This window comes from Miniopterus schreibersii (assembly GCF_964146895.1).
Source record: "Miniopterus schreibersii genome assembly, chromosome: 19".
Taxonomy (NCBI): Eukaryota; Metazoa; Chordata; class Mammalia; order Chiroptera; family Miniopteridae; genus Miniopterus; species Miniopterus schreibersii.
The window spans coordinates 10,072,401-10,094,223 of NC_138119.1; the positions used below are offsets into that span (position 1 = coordinate 10,072,401).

Consider the following 21,823-nt stretch of genomic DNA (forward strand, 5'->3'; position numbering starts at 1 on the left):
GTACCCTAACGGAACATTCAGGGCAACCCAAAATTTTGAACCGAGCACCTTTCATGTCTGGCTCCTAAATGAATGACATGCAGAAAGAGCTTGATGTTTTGCTGCTTTCTTATGGTTAAAGAAGAATGGCGAGTTTTATTCTAGACTCCTTGAAACCCAACACCTCTTTGGGCTGCCCCTCTTCAATTATGAGAGTAGCTGTAAAGTGCCATATCCTGACCCCGCTTGCTTTGGCAAGTTTAACAAGCCGTTGTGGTAGAAACAAGGTACTGCCCCGCGGCCACGAGAATTCATTTGGCATTCGCTCCCTATCCCACAGGGTCTTTCCTCTGACACACATGTTGACAGCCTGAGAACTTGCAGAAATTTTTCTACAGTTTTATGCATTAAGAAAAACAAACACTTTGGTGGCCCTTTGTTTGGGAGCTGGTAGCACCTTCCTTGTTGTTGTTTGTTTTTCTTGAGACATTATTTTTAGAGCTGTGATTTTCAAATAGACTCAGTCAATCAGAAATATTTTGTGATCGGCAACAGTCAACTGTGATAAGCTACTTGGAGAATAAGACAATTTTAAGTTATTCAAGTATGTTAAGCATAAGTATATTCAAGAATGTTATAGTCTAATAGGAAATGTATGTGTGGATATATACATTATCTATCTATCTACCTACCTACCCATCTACCTATCCATCCATCCATCCATCCATCCATCCATCCATCCATCCATCCATCCACTATCATCTATCTATCATCTATCTATCTATCTATCTATCTATCTATCTATCTATCTATCTATCTATCTATCTATCATCTATCTATCTATCTATCTATCTATCTATCTATCTATCTATCATCTATCTATCTATCATCTATCCATCCATCCATCCATCCATCCATCCACCCACTATCATCCATCTATCTATCTATCTATCTATCTATCTATCTATCTATCTATCTATCTATCTATCTATCTATCATCCATCCATCCATCCATCCATCCATCCATCATCTATCATCTATCGTCTATCTGATCACAGTTATAAAGCAGGGTATCGAATGAACCATTTGAGTGTATGAATCACCAAATAGGTCCATGTAAGTTAAGAAGAGATGCTATTTCAGCAATATAAGTCCTCAGCATATTTTATAGTGATAATTTCCAAAGTGGGAAAAATCAGCCAACTTTGAGAATGAGAGGACATTGGACTTCGGTGTGCCTAAAGCGCCTAATGAGAAGGGACTTTCCGAGCTTTTACTCCTGCTACTTCCCCCCTCTGATCGCTCAGCTTCCTGCTTTATTTCTCTTCACAGGAGGATGTTTCCTGCCATGAGAGTGAAAATCACTGGTCTGGATCCACACCAGCAGTACTACATAGCAATGGACATTGTGCCTGTGGACAATAAAAGATACAGGTAATGAAGGACTCTGGGATGTGGAATTGTGGGTGTCACTAACATTCCAGAACTACCCCTTCAGCTCATTCAGTGAGTTTAGACAGTGCACTTGTATAGGGAGTAAGAATGGGGGGTATGCCAATGGCCTGTGCCAGAGACCAAGCAGGAAGCAGTCACTAGAGGCAGGAAATCAGGGCTCAGTAATAGTTGGGTCTGGAACCCCCACTCTGCCTCTGCAGAGAGTGGGATTGTACAGTGTCTGCCAGGGTAGCAAAAATCAAAAGTCTCAAATGAATTCAGTTAACATCGGAAGTGACTAACATATTGAATGATTTGGTTTATGAAACGCTGAGTTAAATGGTTGATTTTGGAGAGGGAAGGAGAAGTGGACCAGTGCAGCACCTTCAGTGGTGGTATATTTGAGGATTCCCCTGTGGATGATGGAGGAGAACAGGAGAACGGAGCAAGACTCAAGACGGACATCTAGTTAGGAAGATTTACTATCCACTAATATGGGTGGTGAGTGACTTTATTAACTAATTTTCCTTCAAAGCCATGAAAAGCCAACACAGTCTCTGTGTCTCTTGGATGGCCCACATGTAATTCTTGTCTGAATCAAGTTGTGACTTAATTGATCTCTTGAGATCTCAATCCAACCAGCAGAATCATGGCTTATTTTTGAAATGTCTGAGAACTTGGCCCTGCACCCATGAATTTGGAGGAGAGAAATGAATGGCAAAGACCAGGACTAGTGCGGTAGGGCGAGAGAGCTGGCCAAGAGAGAAGTGGTCTTGATTGCAGGACTTCAGAAGGGAGAGGCTTCTAATCTGTTGGAGAGGATCTTGGGAGTTGAGATTTGGACTGAGTGCCTCTGTTTGCCAGGTCCAGGGCCCCCTTGCTCCTTTACTGAGAAGCAGGAAGTGTCACATCCATGGCGAGCACTCTTCAGAACTACAGGGCAATTGGCAAAGTCTAGAAAACCTCCTTTTCTACCAACAGCCTCTCATTTCCAGTGGCTTTGCGGGAAAATAATGTGGGAGATGATGACGCTCAAAACGAGGTTCATCAAAGAAAACGCCAACTGGGAAGGCTTGAGGTTGTTTGTGGGGATAGTGGCATTAAGGCAAAGGCCCTTTCTTTTCATAGAAATGCCTCACATTTGAGATCCTTGGCAAGGAAATGGTTAACAAGTGAGCTGCTTGGAGGGTCTCTGCACATGGCTGTGTTTTATAGGACAATATGGAAGATGTTTCTAATAAGGAACCAAATCCTGAACAAGTGGCCAACGGATTATATGGTTTGCATTTGGAAGGTGAAAGGTTGCAGTAAAATACCTTTTCCATAGCTGGCCACGTGGGTTCAGGATGCCTGTGTGCACACAGGGGTGCAAGGCACGGAGGGGGAGAAGAAAGGAAAATGACTGTGAGAATGTTTTCCCTGTGAGAGCTGCAGCTTTGATCATTCACGACAACGCTTCTCGGCTCCCCCTACCCAACCCGGCTCACCCCCCCATCCCCGCGCCCCCCCCCATCTCATCCCCATTTCTTTCTCAATCTCGTTTTCCTTCCTCATCTACCTTTCTCTTTCTTTCCTTGGTATTCTGTTTGATCTCTGCTACTTCTCCATTCTTGTCATCTCTTTGTCCCCTCTCTCCTGCCCCCCCCCCCCCGTTTCCTGGGCCTCTGCTCCCTCTCTGCATATGTCTCTGAATTCTCCTCTCTCCCTCTCTCAGATACGTGTACCATAGCTCCAAGTGGATGGTGGCTGGCAACGCTGATTCCCCCGTGCCCCCAAGAGTTTATATACACCCTGATTCTCTAGCTTCTGGAGACACGTGGATGAGACAGGTGGTCAGTTTCGACAAACTCAAGCTGACCAACAATGAGCTGGATGATCAAGGACACGTGAGTCGGAGAACCCCGCCTTCCTCTCACTCCTGCTCCCCTTTTTGCTTTAGAGCTGACTAGCCCCAGGCTTTTGCAAACAGGTAAAATAAGAGTCTCCATGCCACTTTAAGTCATCTTAAGAAAGTAAGCATAAAAGATGTTTTTTCTTCCTGTGGAATTTCATTTATTACAAGTCTAACGTTTAGCCAGCGTCTGCTATGCACCAGGTTGTGTGTATCAGACAGAAGTCTTGTGCTCCACGTACTCACAGTCTAGTCAGGGGAGGATTCGGAGACAGAAACACAGGACAAATTAAAAAGTGGTGAAAGAAATCTCAACATTCAGTGGAGCAACTCACAGCGAAACAACTGAAGTGACAGTTCTGGCTGATTGTCAAGAGAAGGATTCATAAATTCTGGCTGAATTTACAAGAGAAGAACAGGCCCTAAGGCTTTCCAAGTATAATTGGAGCACCTGATGCTATTAATTTGCCTTTTGCAGTAAAATGTATACCGAATTCTCACTGAATTCCATGATCCATACTGGTTGCTATGGGAAGATTAAAGAAGCTAAAACCATGGCTCCTGTCTTGAAGGAAATGACAACTTTTTGAGGAAGGGAGAACACACACTACTCACTCTCACATGATATAAGAGAATGTCTATAAATTCAGTAACAAAGTGCAAATAAGAGCTTGTAGAATATAAAGACAGCATGAGCCCAAGTTGCAAATTTGAAGCAGGAGGGAACCACTGCCACGTGGCACAAGTCCTGGGAGCTTTTAGTAGAGTGAAGTCTACTGGTACCAGAACAGTCATTCAGCATTTACCCAGTTGAAGCAAACATATCGCATCTACCACCCGTATCGGGATACTCTATGTGGCTCCATGCAGTGCCCTCCAATCACTTAGTCCTTTCTGCCATGGCAAGTACACCGATTTCCAGTTTCCTGTGCATCCCACCCAGAATCTGTGCTCTTCCTGCAATGCTTCTAGCCCGTGATTTTATTTGCCTGAGAGCTTGAAAAGATGTAGGGATCTTAGAGCCAACCCTGGCTTAATGTTTCTCCTTCTCATTCCAGATCATTCTGCACTCCATGCACAAATACCAGCCTCGAGTTCATGTGATTCGCAAGGATTTCAGCAGCGACCTTTCACCTACCAAACCTGTCCCTGTTGGGGACGGAGTGAAAACGTTCAACTTTCCTGAGACCGTGTTCACCACAGTCACGGCCTATCAGAACCAGCAGGTAAGAGGCTGCCTCTGAGAGTCTCCTGCTGTCTCTGCTCTTAAAGGAGCTTATCCAGGCTTTTCGTAAGAAATGCTTAGTCCTTCTACATGGCACCGGGGAGCACAGAATGAGAGACAGCAGGCTTGCAGGGCACACAAGGCACCGGTGATGACAAGGCAGTAATGCCTACTAGCAGCTGGCATGGTCTAGATTTAGATCAGAGACACGATCTTTGCCCAGGAGGAGCAACCCTCCCAGTCATCTTCATGTGTCTCTGTACGTGTACCCACGTTCATAATCGCTCCTACATCCTGGCAGGTGCTCCTCACTGTTTGCAAGTACTGAGGTCTGAGTCCTTCCTTCCCGCGTATCTGTAGTTTCCTGTGTATCCCTGCACCTGGATACAGTCAAGTCCTTAGGCCTCTAAACTTCCATTTAAGACCCACAGCTTCAGCTTCACTGACACTTTCAGATGAAATTGCCTTACGTGCGATCACCAGCTACACCCTAAGATCTGTATGTTTTAATGTCAGTAATATATCCATTCATTCCTTAAATGTTTAGTGAGAACTTATAATATTCCAAGCTTAGCAGAGAAATTGAGCAGATCAAGGCTTCTCCCTAAGCAGAATTCTAGTTGAGTGAAAGACACATATGTACATATGTCAATACAGTGGAATAATTTGAGAACAGAGATGTAGACAGGGTGTTTTTTGTTTTTGGGGACAATTCAGGAAGTTTTCCTGGAAGAGCTGATGCTTTTTCTGATGTTGAGACACAACCTATGAATTAGCCAGACTAATGAAGGAGGTATATGGCTGGGGGGGGGGGGGGGGGGAGACACCAAATCTGGAATTATTGGGCATTCTGAACAATGGTCTTATTTATTTATTATTATTATTATTTTGAGGAGAGTGACTAGACGGATTTACAAGTGATCTCACTTAGTGCAATTCCCTAAAAGCTGCATGTGAATACCGTTTTTGTAAATTAGATTGCATTTCATCTTTTGGCAAATTGTCTAATTAATAGGATCCTGCAATGAATCCTTTTCCTTGAAACAACGTGTTTTTGCTTGTTTTGCTAGAAAGTGTGCATAGTTTTATTTTGGACCTGCTTGAAGTAAAATGAAATTATACTGCAACACTCACCACCTTTTGTATTTGATACTATGCCTCATGCTCTGACAAAGAAAGCAGTAGAGGAAAAGCATGTATTTGCTAAATATTTATCGAGTGCTTCCTCTGGGAAGGCGAGTTAGAGTGGACTCATATAAGAAGAGTATTTCTCTTTCACAATGGATGAGGGTCCTTAGATGTTCTTTGTCTTTAGAGGAATTTTAAATTCAACAACCCCCTAGGCTGGTTAATGTTAAGTACTGTGTGGTTGTTGGGCTTTCTCAGCAGCTATAAAGCATTCCCAACTTCAGGTTCCCCTCGTGGAGGCCACCTTTGATCGAAAGTAGAGGAAGAGCTTTAGTTTGCTTTGGGCGCCATTTATTTTATTTTAATTTTTAAAAAAATATTCACCCGAGGATATTTTTTCAATTGCTATTTCAGAGAATGGAAGGGAGAGGGGGTGGGAAGAGAGGTGGGAGAGACATATCAATTGTTTGCCTCCCCCCATGCCTGGGGATTGAGCCTGCAAAGGAGGTATGGCTTTGGGTGCCATTTAAAATCTATTAAACCCTCTTGAACATCTTAGATGGTAAAATTGCAGAGGTCATGGAGACTCCTTATAGAAAACTTTAATTTAAATCAAGGTTTTTCAAGCTCTGATACAAGACAGGCAGCAATGTGGACATGGCCTTTGGAGCAGCTGGAACCCTGGGAAGGAGAGTATAAGTCTCAGTTCTCCAAATAACGAATTGGACTTTTCCCCAACACTACCCCAGCCACCATTTTAGACATTAGTTTCCCTGAAGGCAGAGATATGGTAATAAATACTACAATTTTGGAATTTAGTCTGTAGAACAAACCAGGACACTGATGAATGAACTCATTGACATCAGTTCTAGAGACCAGGAGGGTGACTGTTGTAACTCAGGCTGAAACTAGAAAGCACAGCTCACTGTGACAATGAAAGAAAACCGAGCAGGGGTGCCTGAGGTCTCTTTCTCTCCCTCGACCTTCCCTCACAGGCATTGCCCTGCGTCTGACTACATTCTCGTTGTATAAATATTTTGTCTATATCCGGACTGGGGCAGGGCCATGATGATCTGGTGGGGGTGGGAAACCATGATTAAGATCATGGGATTTGGCAGCAGACATACCTGGATTGATTTGTGACTTTTCTACTGATGAACTGTATGACCTTGAACAGCTTCCTCACCCCCTTTCAATCTGTGTTTCCTGGTCTGAGGATGTCCTAGCTTCACAGAGCTATTGAGACTAGAAGAGGGAACGTGCATGAAGTCACTGACACAAACCTGGTGTCCAATTAATGGCAGTCAGACATTGCTGGTGACTGGGTCCACACAGACACAAAGGAGAGGGGGGAACAGAGGCCATTTTAAAGAATAAATTGCTCAGCCCTGGCCAGTGTGGCTCAGTTGGTTGGAGTGTCATCCCATGCACTGAAAGGTGGTGGGTTCGATTCCTGGTCAAGGCACATGCCTAGTGAGGGCGCTCCCTTCTCTCTCCAAAATCGATTAAAAAAACACCATATTCTCAGGTGAGGATTAAAAAAATAACAATAAATTGCTCATTATGGAGAAAAGGGATTGTTGGGAATTGGAAGAGCGCCTTGGCTCTTCAAGATACTGTAATCAATAGGTAACTACTTCGATCTCTTTGTTCTCAAGTCACGTTGGTGAATTCATGAAGTGCTGACATTCAAAACAGATGAGTCACACTCAATTCTGCAGGTTTTGAAGTCAAGATAACAGCTTTTGCCTGTTTAACAAGCCTCCTGTCCCTGGATAAATCAACAAGCACGATTGTTTAACATTCCCTTTGGCTGTGTAGATATGATTTAATATAATTCAGTGACTTGTAATAAAACAAACTAACCTCAGTTCCTTCCCCCAGGAATTGTGAGGTCTGCATCCTGTAAGTCAGAGCTGTGAGCGATCAGTAATTTCCAGCCTGTCTTGAAGATGCCGGGTAGCAGAAACGGTTCTCTTTTGTGAGCTGTATGCACCTATTACTGTGTTTTTATTGCCTTCCACCTTCCAGAATGAGAACAATTAATATTTTATGGCAAAATTGTTTACTTCTTATATTTCTTTGTAAGGGAATGGTTAGGAGGCCTATGAGAGTAAAGAGAAAAAAAGTCAGTGGGGGGATCATTGTTCTCAGGAGCTTGTTTGCAGTGACCCAACGAAGAAAGGACAAGACGGAGTGGAGCTGAGATGAAATGTTACCCAGTTTCCTAAGGGAAGGCGGTGTCTTGTCCACAGACAGCAGTGGGCTAGACATTCAGAGACCTGGGCTTTCGTCCTCAATTTCCCATTAGCTCCCTGTGTCACTGTGAGCAAGACATTGTCTCTTTCTGGGCTTCAGTTTCCTCTTCAAGAAAATGAGCAGTTGGCCTACGCTTCCTAAGTCCTCTGTTAGCTCTGAATTTATAATTCCTCCCTCCTTATTCCCTGTATGCTTCTAAATGAGGATTGGGAGCCATTTATCATCATCAAACAGAGGCAACCGGCACATGAGTTTCAAGTATTGAAAACTATGAGTGTTCACGTCTGTGCACTTGTTTAAACCCTATTCTAGACCAATGCAGTTTTAGTACGTGTACACTTGAGGGGGGGGGAACATGGTGTTTCGTTACCGCTAAACAAAATACTCTAAACTATACTATTCATTGTGCCTCCTCCCAGCCCTCTCCATTGCTAACAGATGCTTCCTGTTGGCTTCCATCTGTCGCCCAGGCTGGGCACCTGACTCTCCCACATCCAGTCTGCCATTAAACTCTGTTGCTTCTACTGATGCAATATTTTCTTCTTTCTAATCTCACTGCGGCCGCCCTTGTTCTGAACCTGTCCCCCTGCCCCCAGTCTTAGGCTGCTGTGACAGCTTCCGGTAGAGTCACCTGCACTGCAAGCTCAGTGTCTCACCAGCCACCCGGTAACTCATTGCCGGACGGATCTTCCCAAAGCACAGCTCTAACTGCGTCATTTCTGTGTCAAAACTTGTCAGTGACTCCTCAGTGCCTTGGGAGCAAAGTCCAGGATCCCAAGTCTTTCAATTAAGATCCTCTGTGGCTAATTACCAACCAAATTTCTAGGTTTGTTTCTCGTTAATCATTAGGCACCCACAAGAGTTCAGGAATCTAGTTAGAATTTTATTATTTGTACTTCGTAGCTGTCTTACTTTCGCCCACGCTCTTGTCTGTGCAGAAATGCCCGCCCCCTTCACCTTCATCTGTCCAGGTTCCTCCTCCTCCTCAGGTCTGGCGCAGATGCCATCCCTTCCCACCTTCCTTGCTTTTCAGCTGCCAGTGAGCCTCCCCTCGTGGAAGTGTTAGCGAGTGCAGCTCTCTCGTGACCCTATCACCTGCTGACTTGTGTGAGTTTGTTCAATCTTCCTCTCAAGGTTTTAAGCTTTTTGAAAGCAGAGGTTGCACATTCTACAGAAAATCAGTGTGACATGGTAGAAAACACCAGGTCGGTAGTTAAGAGAACTGAGCTCCAGACCCAGCTCTGCAGCTGGGGGACTGTGCTGCCTTTGACAAATCCCTCCATTCTCACTTGTGAATTGGCGGTTTGGGCTGAATCAGCGCTTCTCGGTCACCACTCAGTGGACAGGGCTTTTATGATCCATTGAAAGATGAGAAAAATGGAGGCTTTTTATACATGTAAACATTCATTTTAATAGACTCTATATTTTTTATTTTTTCCTTTTAACTTTTTTGATGCTAGAATGTCATTTTATGAACTAATGACGGCAAGAGATAGTAGATGTTAACTCCCTATTTCACTTGGTAGAATAAAAAATTGGAATATCAATGTCAATCTCTCAGATATTGGGAGGGGGAATTAGAATTGGCCTATGAAATTTCGAAGCCCAGCACTCACTGAGACAAAGGACACTTCCAGCTCCATAATTCAAGACATTTGTGTCTGTCCCATGGTGCAGAGCTCTGAATAGATCCTTGGAAAATGGCTGAATGCATGATTAGTCAACACTCTTCTATTACCAGCTTCATTATATATTTTTGGTTCTGCTTTTTTGGATAGAAATAGTAATGAGGCGTGAAGAAAGAGTTTCTGTGTCATGACATATCTGTGCTTTTCTTTCCCTGTTCCCATCTCTCCCTCCCACCCTTGCTGACTGACCCACAGACTCCCCGGCTGCTAGCATACTGAAGTTATTATTATGGCTACCTGCTCTCGCAGTGCCAACCTGGCCAGCCTGGGCCAGAGAGGAGGGTACACCAGGCCCAGGACCCCATCGTGTACAGTACGGTGGTAGAGGTTGGAATAAAGGTGACTCCACACTTTATGCTTTTTCTTAGAAGAGGCTGACGCCAACATGTCCTCATGGAATTAGCAGGAAATTTCCATTACAGAATTTTTGTCTTCTCTAAGGGAAAAAGCCTGCTGAACACTGAGGGTTTTTTTTTTCCCCCCCACACAGGAAACTAGATTTCAAAAAGATACAGCCCCATTCTCCTCAGGTAACACAGTCTTATTTCTTGATGAGAATTGGCTACAGGAACAAGCTAGGAAGTCTGTAACCACAGCCAGGTTTGTGTAAGCAAATCCAATAGGACTTCTGAGTCACTCATTATATCTTAAACTAGTGAGTGAGCCAGTTTTACCCTAACTTTCCAATCAAATCAGGATAAAATTTTTTTCATATAGGCTAAGGTTTTTAAAAAAGATCCCAATGGAATACCCTTCAAGCAATATGATAAAAAATAAGCATAACTAAGAGAGTATTAATAAGGGCAGGCCCTTGCAGTCTTGGTCCTGTGAAATCATATTCAAGATTTAATTTTCTTTGTTCGCTGTGCTATTTATGTTTGCACTGTGCACTGTGAGGTATATCTCATTTATTAACTGCCTCTATGCCTCTATGTTACGAGGGAAAAAAAGTCAGTGAAAATGATTAAAATGAATGGTGGCAGGCCAGCAACCACTCCCTCATGTGCCCCAGCCTTCCACTGAAACTCAGACTACACAAATCAGTGTAAAGTTATGGAAATAAAATCAGTGAACAAAAATGCTTCCCTAACCTCCACATTTTCCATGTCTCCTCATTATCATTGGACTGAGTTTGAACACGACTCCTGTAGAATAGCTTTGGCCGCACGGGAAGCTACTAATAGACCTTTTCTCACTGGAAGAACATTTAAGACTTGTGTCTGTAATGCCTGCAGGGAAAGCAAATAGGATTGAGGGAATTGTTTGGTCTATAGTTTCTAAGGCTTGTTACGGCTTTGGAACCGGTGATCCCTGTTTCCCACATCATCACTCACTCATTCACTCATTCATTCATTGAAGAAATATTTATTAAGCATGAAAAGCATGTCTTATTAGATTCTGCTTAATAAAATGGTATATAAAATAGACAGGGTGCCCTGGTCGGTGTGGCTAAGTGGTTAGAGCATCAGCCCGCAGACTGAAGGGTCATGGGTTCAGTTCCTGGTCAAGGGCATGTACCTGGGTTGCAGGTTGGACCTCTGGCCTGGTTGGGACTCATGCAGGAGGCAACCAATTGATGTGTCTCTCACATTGGTGTTCTCTCTCTCTCTCCCCCTCCCTCCCTTCCACTTTCTCTAAAAATCAATGGAAAAAAATACCCTCGGGTGAGGATTAATATGACAAAAAAATAAAAATAAAATAAACAGGTTCATACTATAGACCAGGGGGAGAGACAAATAGTAAATATGTGAACAACAAAAAAAAGTATACTTGCCAACCGGGTTAAGAGCAAAGATGGAATTAGAGGGAGTGCAGTTACAGAGAGTAGCAGAAGTATGCTATTTTGGAGGGGTGATCAAGGAAGCCTTCTCTCAGGAGAGAACATTTAGAGACTTAGGAGGAGGAATCGGCTATGTGAAGAGCACAGAAAAGAGCGTTTTTGTCTGGAGGTAGAGTGAGTGTGAGGGGCCTGAGCAGGGAAAGAGCTTGGCACATTCCAGCACTAAGAGCTGCTCTGCTGGGCTAGAGCCGTGAACCAGGGGCAGAGGGGTGTGGGTGGGGCAGGCTGGCCCTGCAGGGCCGGGCATGGAGCTTGGATTGAATTCGGGGTACAGTGGGAGCCACTGAAGAGAATGACGTGATCTAGTTACACACTAACAAAATCACTTTGTTTGCTGTGCAAAGAAGAGATAGGACAGGGACAAGAGTGGAAGAAGGGAGATCAGTTTGAAGGTTATCTAGAGAGGTTTAGTCAATGGATGGTGGTGATCTGGTTTAAGGCGGGAGGTAGAGACAGCCAGCCACAAGAGGGTCTAATTGATAAATGTAATTATGGAGGAGGGTTGAAAATTACTCAAATGCAGCTCACATGCTACCTCCAAGATAAGACCTCAGAGCACTTCAACTTGGAATAATCCCAACTTTCTCTAAGCTCTTACGGCACTCTGGCTCTATGGCAAACCTAATGACTTTCTGTTTTATTGTAATTATTAGTGTATATGTCTCATTTTCTCTTCTAGATTATAAGCTTCTTGGGTTGGGGAAGACAATACACAGCCATGTACTGACTGTCCACCATTCTGCCACCTGTGCTACCTGTCACAGTGCTTTGCACACAGAAGGCACTTGATAATAAATCAGTAATGAGTAGTGCAACCACACGCTTCATAAAGTTCTCCGAATCTCACATTAAAAGCTTTGAGACAAGTACAGAGGTGTGGTTTCTCCTAACACTTGGTGACATTTGTCTATTAAATCTCCGTACCGGCCCCTGGCCTGCGATCCAGTGAATTGTGGGAAACGGGTTTTCAACCCTCTCTCCCGGGCCCACAAAATAGAATGTCGTTATATTTACAGGGGCCTGGGGAGACCCCCGAAACACGGCAGCACAATCATATATCAGAAACCCCTATCATAAATGAGTCGGACAGGATAAGCCAACTTGAAAGAGAAAATAAAATATTATAACCCCGACTTGAAAAGAAAATATGGTGTGTGGTTTATTGCTGTGGATTATGGAGGAGGAAAGAACCGATTTTAAGGCAAGAACAGAACGCAGTGGCAGTCTTTAAACTCCGTGCAGTGTTCACGTGGCAGACAGTGCATGCTGGAAAGCCGAGGCTTTGGGCTCCTGCTCTGGTCTATAAAATAGATGTAAAATTGCTTGTGCTGCGTTATTAGTGCTATGTTATTAATAGGCCATTCTAGAGGCAAGGGATGTTAGGGGGAAAATAACTGGTACTTTCAAGTCTTTTCATCAGAATCTCATATTGCATTTTAAAAACCTTTAAAGACTGTGGCTTTGGGAAAGTCCATTGTGATGGAAGAGGGTCTCGGGAAAATTTGCAATATTGGTAAGAACTTGAACCATCCTAGTGATAAGTTCTGCAATTATCAGAAAAACGAAGATGATCTCAGATAATGAGATTCTTTTACTTCTAGAATTACTTTCCATTGAGAGCGCCTTCCTTCCTTTCCTGAGCTCCCTAGTTCCCACCCCCAAGTCTCCATTGCTTGAATGCAGTGAGTCATTAACATGTGGTTCAGACATGAAGGTATCGAAATGCGTCCCATGACCAGGGCTGAAAGTGGAAACACTAGGGCACATGTGGGATTTGTTGGTCAGGCTTGTGCTAGTCCAATACGTACAACCGCCGCAGAGACTGAGGGAACCGGGATAGGATGCGATAGGGACTTAGGCACTGAGTGGAGGTCGACCAGATGGCTCCTAGGGACCTGTTCAAGCTGGGTCGCGTGATTGTTTCCCTGGGTTTCCTCAGCCTTATGAAGCTGCCTCTCTATTTCCTCTGATTCTCTTGTGAACCTTAGAGACTGGATAAGATGTGCTGGATTCTGCCCCATCCAATCACATGTTTTTAGATTTTCCTTTGGGTGCGACCTTGACAAAAGAATAGCTGCTTCTTCTGTCTTTCTTGAGACCATTTCAGGTCAGTCAAGGAGCAATCCCTAGTGGCTGGAAAGACACAGCTTAAGTAAAATGGGTAATGTGGCCAATTACTTGGATCCTTCAGGTGAGGCAGCCACCTGGTTGGATTGTCCGAATCCATTCATTGCACTTTTCAGGGGCCTCCTGTGTGTCATGTGCCATGGACCCAGTTTTCCATGTCAATACTTTTGTTTATCACCATTGGGGGGCAACCAAGGTGAATGGAAAAGAGTTTCCGGAGTCATACGGGGAAAACCTTGGTTTTTAGGGAGAAATGGGTCAGGTGAGGTGGGTCACACATCTGTGTGCCAGGCCCTAGTCCTCTATCGACTTCATTTAAATCTCCAACTAAAAGGAAATGAAATAAAAACACTAGCTGTGATTAACAGAGTGACTTGTTATTTTACTAGGAGCAACTGAAAAGGAAGTCCATTGATGAAAATATAATTCATGCTTTTTTGTTTGTTTCCAGATCACCAGATTAAAAATCGACCGAAACCCCTTTGCTAAAGGATTCAGAGATTCTGGAAGAAATAGGTAAGAGTAATTGGGAAAGAGACTCATTGACATTTCTTTTCTGCGGGACAGTATTCCCACCACACCCCATTGATGGCTTTTGGCTCCTGCTTTTTGGAAAATACCTGTATGTTATGACACTGTGCAGAGAGAAATAGAGCCGATCCAAGAGTGAAAAAGCTGCCCCCTACAGGCTGAATTGTCCAGATTCTTTGTCAACGCACTGTAAATTAAAGTACCAGATCAGATCCCTCATGGTGTTTCCCCTTCTACTAGTCACTTAAAACACATTTTATGGTGATTTATTGTCATCAAAAGATTGCTGCTTTTTCTGATAAGCATCTACATGTGGCCACAGAACCTACAGTGATGTCTCATTTATTTGTCTTCATCAGTAAATAAGGAATTGTGGACAAGTAAACCTTTTTATACAATTATTACCTTTAAGAGCTAAAACTCTGTTAAAAAATTAACCATTTTTCTGACATGGTTAATATGAAAACAAACTTGTTGGGGCAAGTACAGTGGCCCTTGTATTTTCTCTTTGAAAAGCTTGAAATTACCTGATTATCACAATTTAATTCTCATTAGCTGCCTGCAGGGTCTGATGAGGGCAAGAATGATTAATGCCATTTTGCAGATGGGAAAGATCGATGGGTGAGGATATAGATGATTACCTATAAATCTTCTGGGGGTTCTATGCCAGCATCAGAGCCCAGTTCGTCACCTTCCAACCAGTGCCTCGTCTGTTGCCTTCTCCTGCTAACAGAGTTCTTATAAATCTATGGTCTTCCCCATGCCTTTTAGACATTAAGTGACTCATACTGACGAGCATGGCTTGACGAGTTGCATATAAATGTACCCCAAACATACGGATTACATTTCCTTTCAAAACACATGGGCTTAAAAATTAGGGGGGAAAGTGCTCGGCCAATGTTTTTTGGTTTTGCAGAACACAAAACATTTGTGGGATACTCTGGAGTTCCAGAACTTGCCAAACCTCAAACCAAAACACGTTCAGGTTTGTTGATCTCAATCCATCCCGGTGAGACCCAGAGGCCCAGGAAGGGAGGGTGTGAGGAAGCACGGGGAGGGCACAGCCACCCCGGTTCTCTTTAGATGCCTCGCTCAGCCCCTGGGCCAGTAGCCTCTGGGTGCAGTGCCCGCTGAGGTCGCTGGGGTGGGGATACTTACTTCCCATTCCTGCTGTGCAATGGAAAGAGATATCCATGGAGAAGCGCTCCTGGCTTCTCGCCCTGTTGCTTCCTCCTTCCCCTCGATGGGAACCAGGGGGACTGATCTGATTGCTGAGTCTAGGAGGAGGGACACTTCAGGACCTGCTCGCCTGCAGGGAGCTGGCCTTCTGGGCTCTTCCGGTTGTATAGTGAGCCCAGCAGAGGAAGTCCACAGTTTGGGGGAGTCAGCTTATTTCAGGGGAGTTCTAGCTCACTCACTCAGCCTTCATGCCTGTGCCATAGTCTCCAGACACCTTTGTCAATAGTCACACTGGTATTTTGGTCTCCATTGCATTGGGCTCCTAGGCCTTTCTTGGAACTTATTCTGAATTCAAAGAAGGACAAGAGGTGATATTCATGGGGCCTCCCAGAACCCCAGCAGGAGCCGGAGTGAGTCCACAGTGTCAGCCCTGTGGTGTCACCATCATCAAAGCCTTTCACAGTTCCCTCTGCTTCTTCAGGAAGCGTCCTTCACACACTTCAGTGTGAGCAGGTCACTGCCCTTCAAGCTCTAGTCATAGAGCTTCAACTTTTTCATTTGCACACAACTATTTCCCTGATGAGAACTCTCCACCAGAAAGGCATGCGTGCGGGCATGAGTGTGCATGTGTGTGTTTGTGTGAGAGTGTGCATGTATGTGTGTGAGTGCATGCATGTGAGTGAATGCATGAGAGTGCATGTATATGAGTGCAAGTGTGTGTGTTCATGTTGTGGGGAAGAGTAGTAGACATCCAGGCCTCTTGGAGTGGAAACCCTTACCAGTTTTGCTTCCAGACATTCTCTTTGCAATGGGAGGGAAATTGTATTTACTTCCAAATTGTTCCAGATCTGGCTCTGGGTGCGAGTGGGTCAGTATAGGCTTACCTTTAATCAGACCTACCTCTGGGGCACAATTTCTAGGGTTATCTCCAGAGATAGCTCCTTGTGGGAGGAGACAGTAACCCCTCCCTGTTCCTGGGGGAAACGGAGTCCCTCAGCTTGAGGTGACTTGGTGTCCTGTGGTCTGAGTTTTGGGCTCTGCCTCCTGCTAGAAAATAAGCTCCTTGGAATGGGACCATACCTTTTTTAGCTTTCTATTTTTAGATTTTTTTCCCTATAGTGCCAGGTATACAGAGTAAAATAATACTCGTTTGCTTAGTTACAAAACAGAAAACAGAGTTGGGGAGTGGCAGAGAAATGAAAAACCAGGACTCTGGAGCCAGAAAGCCTGATCCAATCTAGGCCAAGTTGGTGCAGCAACAGTGGGGAGCCAGCTTCAGACACCAAATAAGAAGGGAAGAAAGAGTGGATTTATAAATAGGCTTGGTTTGAAAGTCTAAAGGCAGTTTTGATTCCAGTCCGAGATGGGCTGCTGCTGTGAGACACCGATTTACCGTAATTGCAGACTAGACTCCCCGCCCCCCACCTCCCTCCGTTCAGGCCACCTGAGCTTGCTCTGGATGGTGGGGACAGGTCTATGCTCCCTGGGTCCCTGAAGGAGGACACCCAGTGAGTTTCGGAGTCTGTGAGCCTCAGGGAAGCAGGGGGTCCCAGGGGCTGAGCCCAAGCACAGTAAGGTTTGGTTGAGAAAGGCCACTCAGTAGCAAACTAAGAGCTAAAATTACATCTTTGGGGGTTGCTACCCAATGGGAAGCCCGTTTCAGAGAGGAGACAAAAGTGACAAAAGGGCAGAGAAGCAGAGTCCTTGCACCGAGTATCGCAGCCCAGAAGCAGCCTCAGGAGGTGCGTCCGCCCACCAGCCTGGACAGCCCGCGCTCAGCTAGAGGGAGCGTCGCACCCACAGACCTCACGCAGGGAAGGGGCAGCCAGCGGAGCCGAAGGCGAGAGGACTCCTGGGGCGCTCGCCCACGTCTGATGTGGAAGCCCTGTTGCTGTTAGGGTGGCTGCCAAGAATTTACAGAAAGCCCAAGGCAGCTTCGGAAATTTTATATAATTCCTAGGGACTCCCTCCAACACCAACACATACATAAAAAGGAGAGGATTAGCATTTTGATCTGTCTGGGGAGTGAGAGGTTCTACGAACTTGTTTTAAAAGTGCCATAAAGTAAATGCCTCTGGGTCCTCCTCTGTCAGCACCTTCCATCCTGTCTTTGACCTTGTTCTCTGACCTTGTCCTTCCTCCCAGCCTCACTGCACCCAGGACATCTGTAAAGGAGGCTGTGTCATGTGATGTGGTTTCCTCCACATGCCCCTAGCTGGCATGGCGCCCCAGAAGTCCTGCTATTGGTACCACAACAGCCGCCCTTTTGTGGTTCAGGGGGTTGGTGCAGTTTTTTAGGAGGGTATCTGTTTCTGTGTGGAGTCCACCCTTGGAGGCTGGAGCCAGGGCACTCAAATTTCATATCTCAGGAACCAGCAGAAAGGAGCTGGGGGCAGGCCCTGAATGACGGGGAGGTTGGTTTATATGGGCAACTGGTTTTCGTAGGTTGCCCCTCACTGAGAAAATGATAGGATCTGCGGGAGAAAGCGTAGGAAGCAGTCGGAGTCTGAGCTAATTGTCAGCCGGCACTGCCGTGTACTGGGAATGTGGCTGGTCACACGCAGTCCTTCTGGGTGCCTAGTGTCCCTTCACATAATGTTTCAGGGTATAGTGATCTAAAAATGGAGCCATTAACTGCATTGTAGGGATGGGTGAATTTGCTCGAAGACAGTGCTCAACGAGACTCATACTTAACCCAGTGGAAGGAATCTCTACTGGTGGTGGGGAAATATCTGGGAGTAAAGAGTTTTCCTGTGGCCCCCTCTTAAGCAGCTGCTGTTCCAAAGCCATGTTCACAGGGGGAAAAACTGTCTCCTTGGGCACAGACAGGACCTCTTGTCAAGGCCCAGCCCCTCCTCACAACACCCACTCAACATGAATGTTCACCCAGAAACAGGACTGTGAGATGAGAATCAGAGTGGCTGAAATTCACAGATAGGAAAAGGAAAAGTCAGCTCGAAATGAGCCCTGGGCCAGTTCATCTTTGCTTAGATCCCCCAAGAAACAACTTTTCTTTGGGAGTCAGAGGCGGAAGAGTGCCGGGTGCATCTCAATTACAACTGGTTAGCAGAGTTCTCTGTTACGACCAAGTATCTCAGATCTTGTCTGCACTCTATCTGTTAAGCTAAACATATAAAGTCACTAAGGTAAACTATCAGCAATTTTTACAGTTCAACCTCATGTATTTATTTCTAGCCATTCAAATTATAAGTATACAAATAATAGTAATAATCATTTCATGTAGTATCTGTGGTCCGAGTTGTCTACTTTTATTTCCAAGTTGATAATTATTGGTACAGTGTTTCCCGTTTTACTGATGGCAAAACCGAGTACAGCGAGATAGGAGCTTTCAGAATTTGCAAATCCAGCATGGACAGCATCCAGAGACTGATGTTTCCCTCTTCTGTTAGGAACAGCTTGCTAGTCAACAGACAGCCTTGCCCTCGTCACCTCCAGCCCCGTCGCTCCCGAAGGCTCACGTAGCCAGCGTAGAGCCCAATGAGCTAACCACTTGCCTCCTTTCGACCAGCATGACTTTCCAAGTGTCTCACTTTCAATTTCTGTATTTTCATTTGTTTTCCCTAGAGCCACTGGCTGTATATTTTCCAGCCAATCCCCTCCCGTTCTTTCCTGGCAATCTTTCTAGCCTCCGTAGACTCTGCATAGTCTTTTGTTATCCCTGGCATGGGTAACATTTAGGAGAGCTATGGGAGTAATCAGGACTGGACTCCCTCTCCGGCCGGCACGGCTGCATCTACAGTTCAAGGTGGCTGGCCCTGTTCTGGACCCTGGCGGCCGCCTCCTGCCAGACTCCTCCTACTCATCCAGGCCAGAGCTGTTCATCATGTCCCCTGGCTTATGGTATTTAACAATTTTCTCTGCCTTGTTATTTGTTCCCCCTCCTCCGTCGTGAACCTTTTCCACCATTGTCCTCTTGGCCGTGTGGATTTGCCAAGGAAGGCTGGCAGCTGCTTTATTATCTATGGCTCTTGCCCAGCGATGGTGTCATCTAACAGAGTGACGTCTTTTTAATGGCTAACATATTGGAGTCTGAAATATCTGCGAGATAATGAGGCCTACAGAGGCTTGAGGGACACGTTTTTGGTTCTTGGAGGAGAGAATGAGAAATGCAATTAGGTAACACACAGGTCCCTACACATTCAATCCAGAGCCAGAGGGCGGACGCCGCTTTGAATTCCAGTGAAGTAAGACTGTTTTCTCTTGTTACAGGTTGCAACCTGAGCACTTGGAGGGATTTCTTTGGCTTGAGTTAGACTAATGGTCCTCAAGCTTTCATCGTTTTCTCTCATTTGGATATATTCTGTCTCTAATCAGCCTGCATTTATTAGGTAACAATTAGGAGGGAGCAGTATCGTGACCTCCGTTGTACAGACAGGAGACTCAGGCATGAGGAGGTTACGTAACTTGGCCAAGCTGGCATCCGAACGCAGCGGGGCTGCAATCTGAACCCAGGCAGTCTGGCTCCAGAGCTCGTTCTCTTAACCACTGTGCGAATCTGCCCCTCGTGTGATTTAGTATTACCAATTTTTTTTTTTACCAGTCATCTTTTATTAGGTGTCATTACAGTATGAAAGGATTCAGAGGTGCTGGGCAAAGGTCACGATCGGGAGCGTGGAGTCCACATGGGCCCTCTTCAGGGGTACCTGCTCACGCCCTGGCTGAGCTCCTTCGAAGAACAGCGGTAGCTGAAAAGCACATAAGCTGCCAGCGCCACAGAAACGCCAGCAACGCTCCCTTTCTTCACACTGACATACTTGTAAATACTGGGAGTAACCTCTTGGAAACGCTCCAGCCGTGCCTTTGGGGTGAAATCCTGCATCAGTATTCAGCTTGGCGGCTCCCCTGTTTGCACAGCCATGAGTTTCTTCTGTTCCGATGGTACAGCTGGCACCATCTTGGAGTATTACCGAAGTCAGGTCAGACCATTCCAGTCAAATGCAAAGAAACTTAATATTTCAGTTAGCTCGCTCCGGGTTTTCATGGCTTTCCATTGTGCTTCTTGAGGCAGGGAAGACTTTTTGCGGACTGCCTGTTCAGACTCAGACGGGCCAGCGTTCCCAAGCTGGCATCACTGCGTAAGAAACTATTTTAACTCCGCTCCAAGCATCTGTCCATTGGACACCTGCCTGCTCTTCCAAACTATCCTGAGCACATCAGTGGCAGCCAAGTCATCATGTAGATATACTTTTTGTACCATTTAAAGCCCAGTTGTGAATTTTGGCTTGTTCTGTTTTGTTTCGCCAATTTGCAGACCTCTGCTGGGAGGTCTTTTAAGAATATTCCCCAGACAACAAATACTGTGAGGAATCTCTCTAGATGTAGGAGCTGATTCCAGATCCAGCGAAGGAGAAGGGTATGTGGAAGGCTTGACCTCACCTCGGTGGACCAAGGGCAGTCTAAGAAAAAGGAGTGGAAAGCTCAGATACAGTAACGAGATCTGAAAGAACAGTATGTTCTTGTCTTTTCAAACGCTGGAACAGGAAGAAAAAGAAAAGGAGCTCAGAGGCTCAGTACCGCCCATTAGATAAAATCCAAGCACCTAACATGAAATAAATACCCATGGTGTGCCCCCTGCTCCCCCGATCTTGTACCACGAGCTCCACTCACCCTGAACTATTTTCAGTTCCCAGAACATGCCTTCTCTCTTAAACCTCCAAGTCTTTGCATATACTGTTAACTCTACCAGGAAAGTTCTTTCTGCCTCTTGTCTGTGTAGAAAACTGCTGAGTACCCTTTAATGTTACGCTTAAATAACTGGCCTTTTACGGACTCTTGCTTGAGTTTTCAGGTATATTAAGTATTTCCTGCTCAGTGCTCCATGGCACCTACATATCTCCAGTGTAGCATTTATCACACAGTTCAGAAATTAGCCATTTACATGTTCTCTTTTTGTAGAATAGGACACTCCTATAGGGTAAAGCTCTTGTGTTTTTTTACCTTAATAGCTCCTGAAGCTAGCATAATTGTTTCCTAGGTTGGATCACTCCTTTATGATTTCAAGATCCTGATCAGTAGGCTTCCCTTAGCTCTTGACTGTCTTCTATTGAGAGGTGACCAGTGGTTTTATCAACTCCTAGCACATGTTCCCTTTGTTATCAGCAAATGGGATGGGGGAAGAGTCGGAAGGCAGAACTACAGAGAAAATAAGTGGGAGAAACATAGGAAGTAGCTCTCTGTTTCAGGACAAATAAGAAGCAGAAACCATGCATTGGTGTGCTACCTAACAGGTTCATGAACGTAGCTGTTTGTTATAATGATTACATATTTGCTGAACTTCAAAGGGATGGTCCTAGCATTTTTCTTTTCTTTTTTTTTTGAATGAGAAGGTTGGAGGAATATTTCTTTACAGTCTGGCTATTTTTTCAAATCAGTTGATCCCAAGGCTCTTTGGCTTGCTTCCTTCCTTTCTTTTTCTCCCTCATCTTCAGCACATTCTGTTGGCTTGGCCAAGGAGCAGACTGAAAAGTCTAAAGAGAAAAGGCCTGGAAATCAAAGAGGCGATTACGGCCAAAGGACTGAAC

The 21,823-nt window shown here is 45.0% G+C and overlaps 1 protein-coding gene across 3 annotated transcripts in view; it reads left to right on the plus strand.

The window, feature by feature from the left end:
- The window catches only part of TBX15 (T-box transcription factor 15), a 93,622-nt gene that overhangs the window by 57,198 nt on the left and 14,601 nt on the right, over positions 1-21,823 (plus strand). For all 3 annotated transcript variants that reach the window (XM_081122131.1, XM_081122129.1, XM_081122130.1), the window contains exons 3-6: positions 1,312-1,413; positions 3,128-3,299; positions 4,363-4,530; positions 14,023-14,087. In XM_081122131.1, the coding sequence (XP_080978257.1) occupies positions 1,312-1,413; positions 3,128-3,299; positions 4,363-4,530; positions 14,023-14,087 (507 nt within the window). The remainder of the gene's footprint in view (positions 1-1,311; positions 1,414-3,127; positions 3,300-4,362; positions 4,531-14,022; positions 14,088-21,823) is intronic.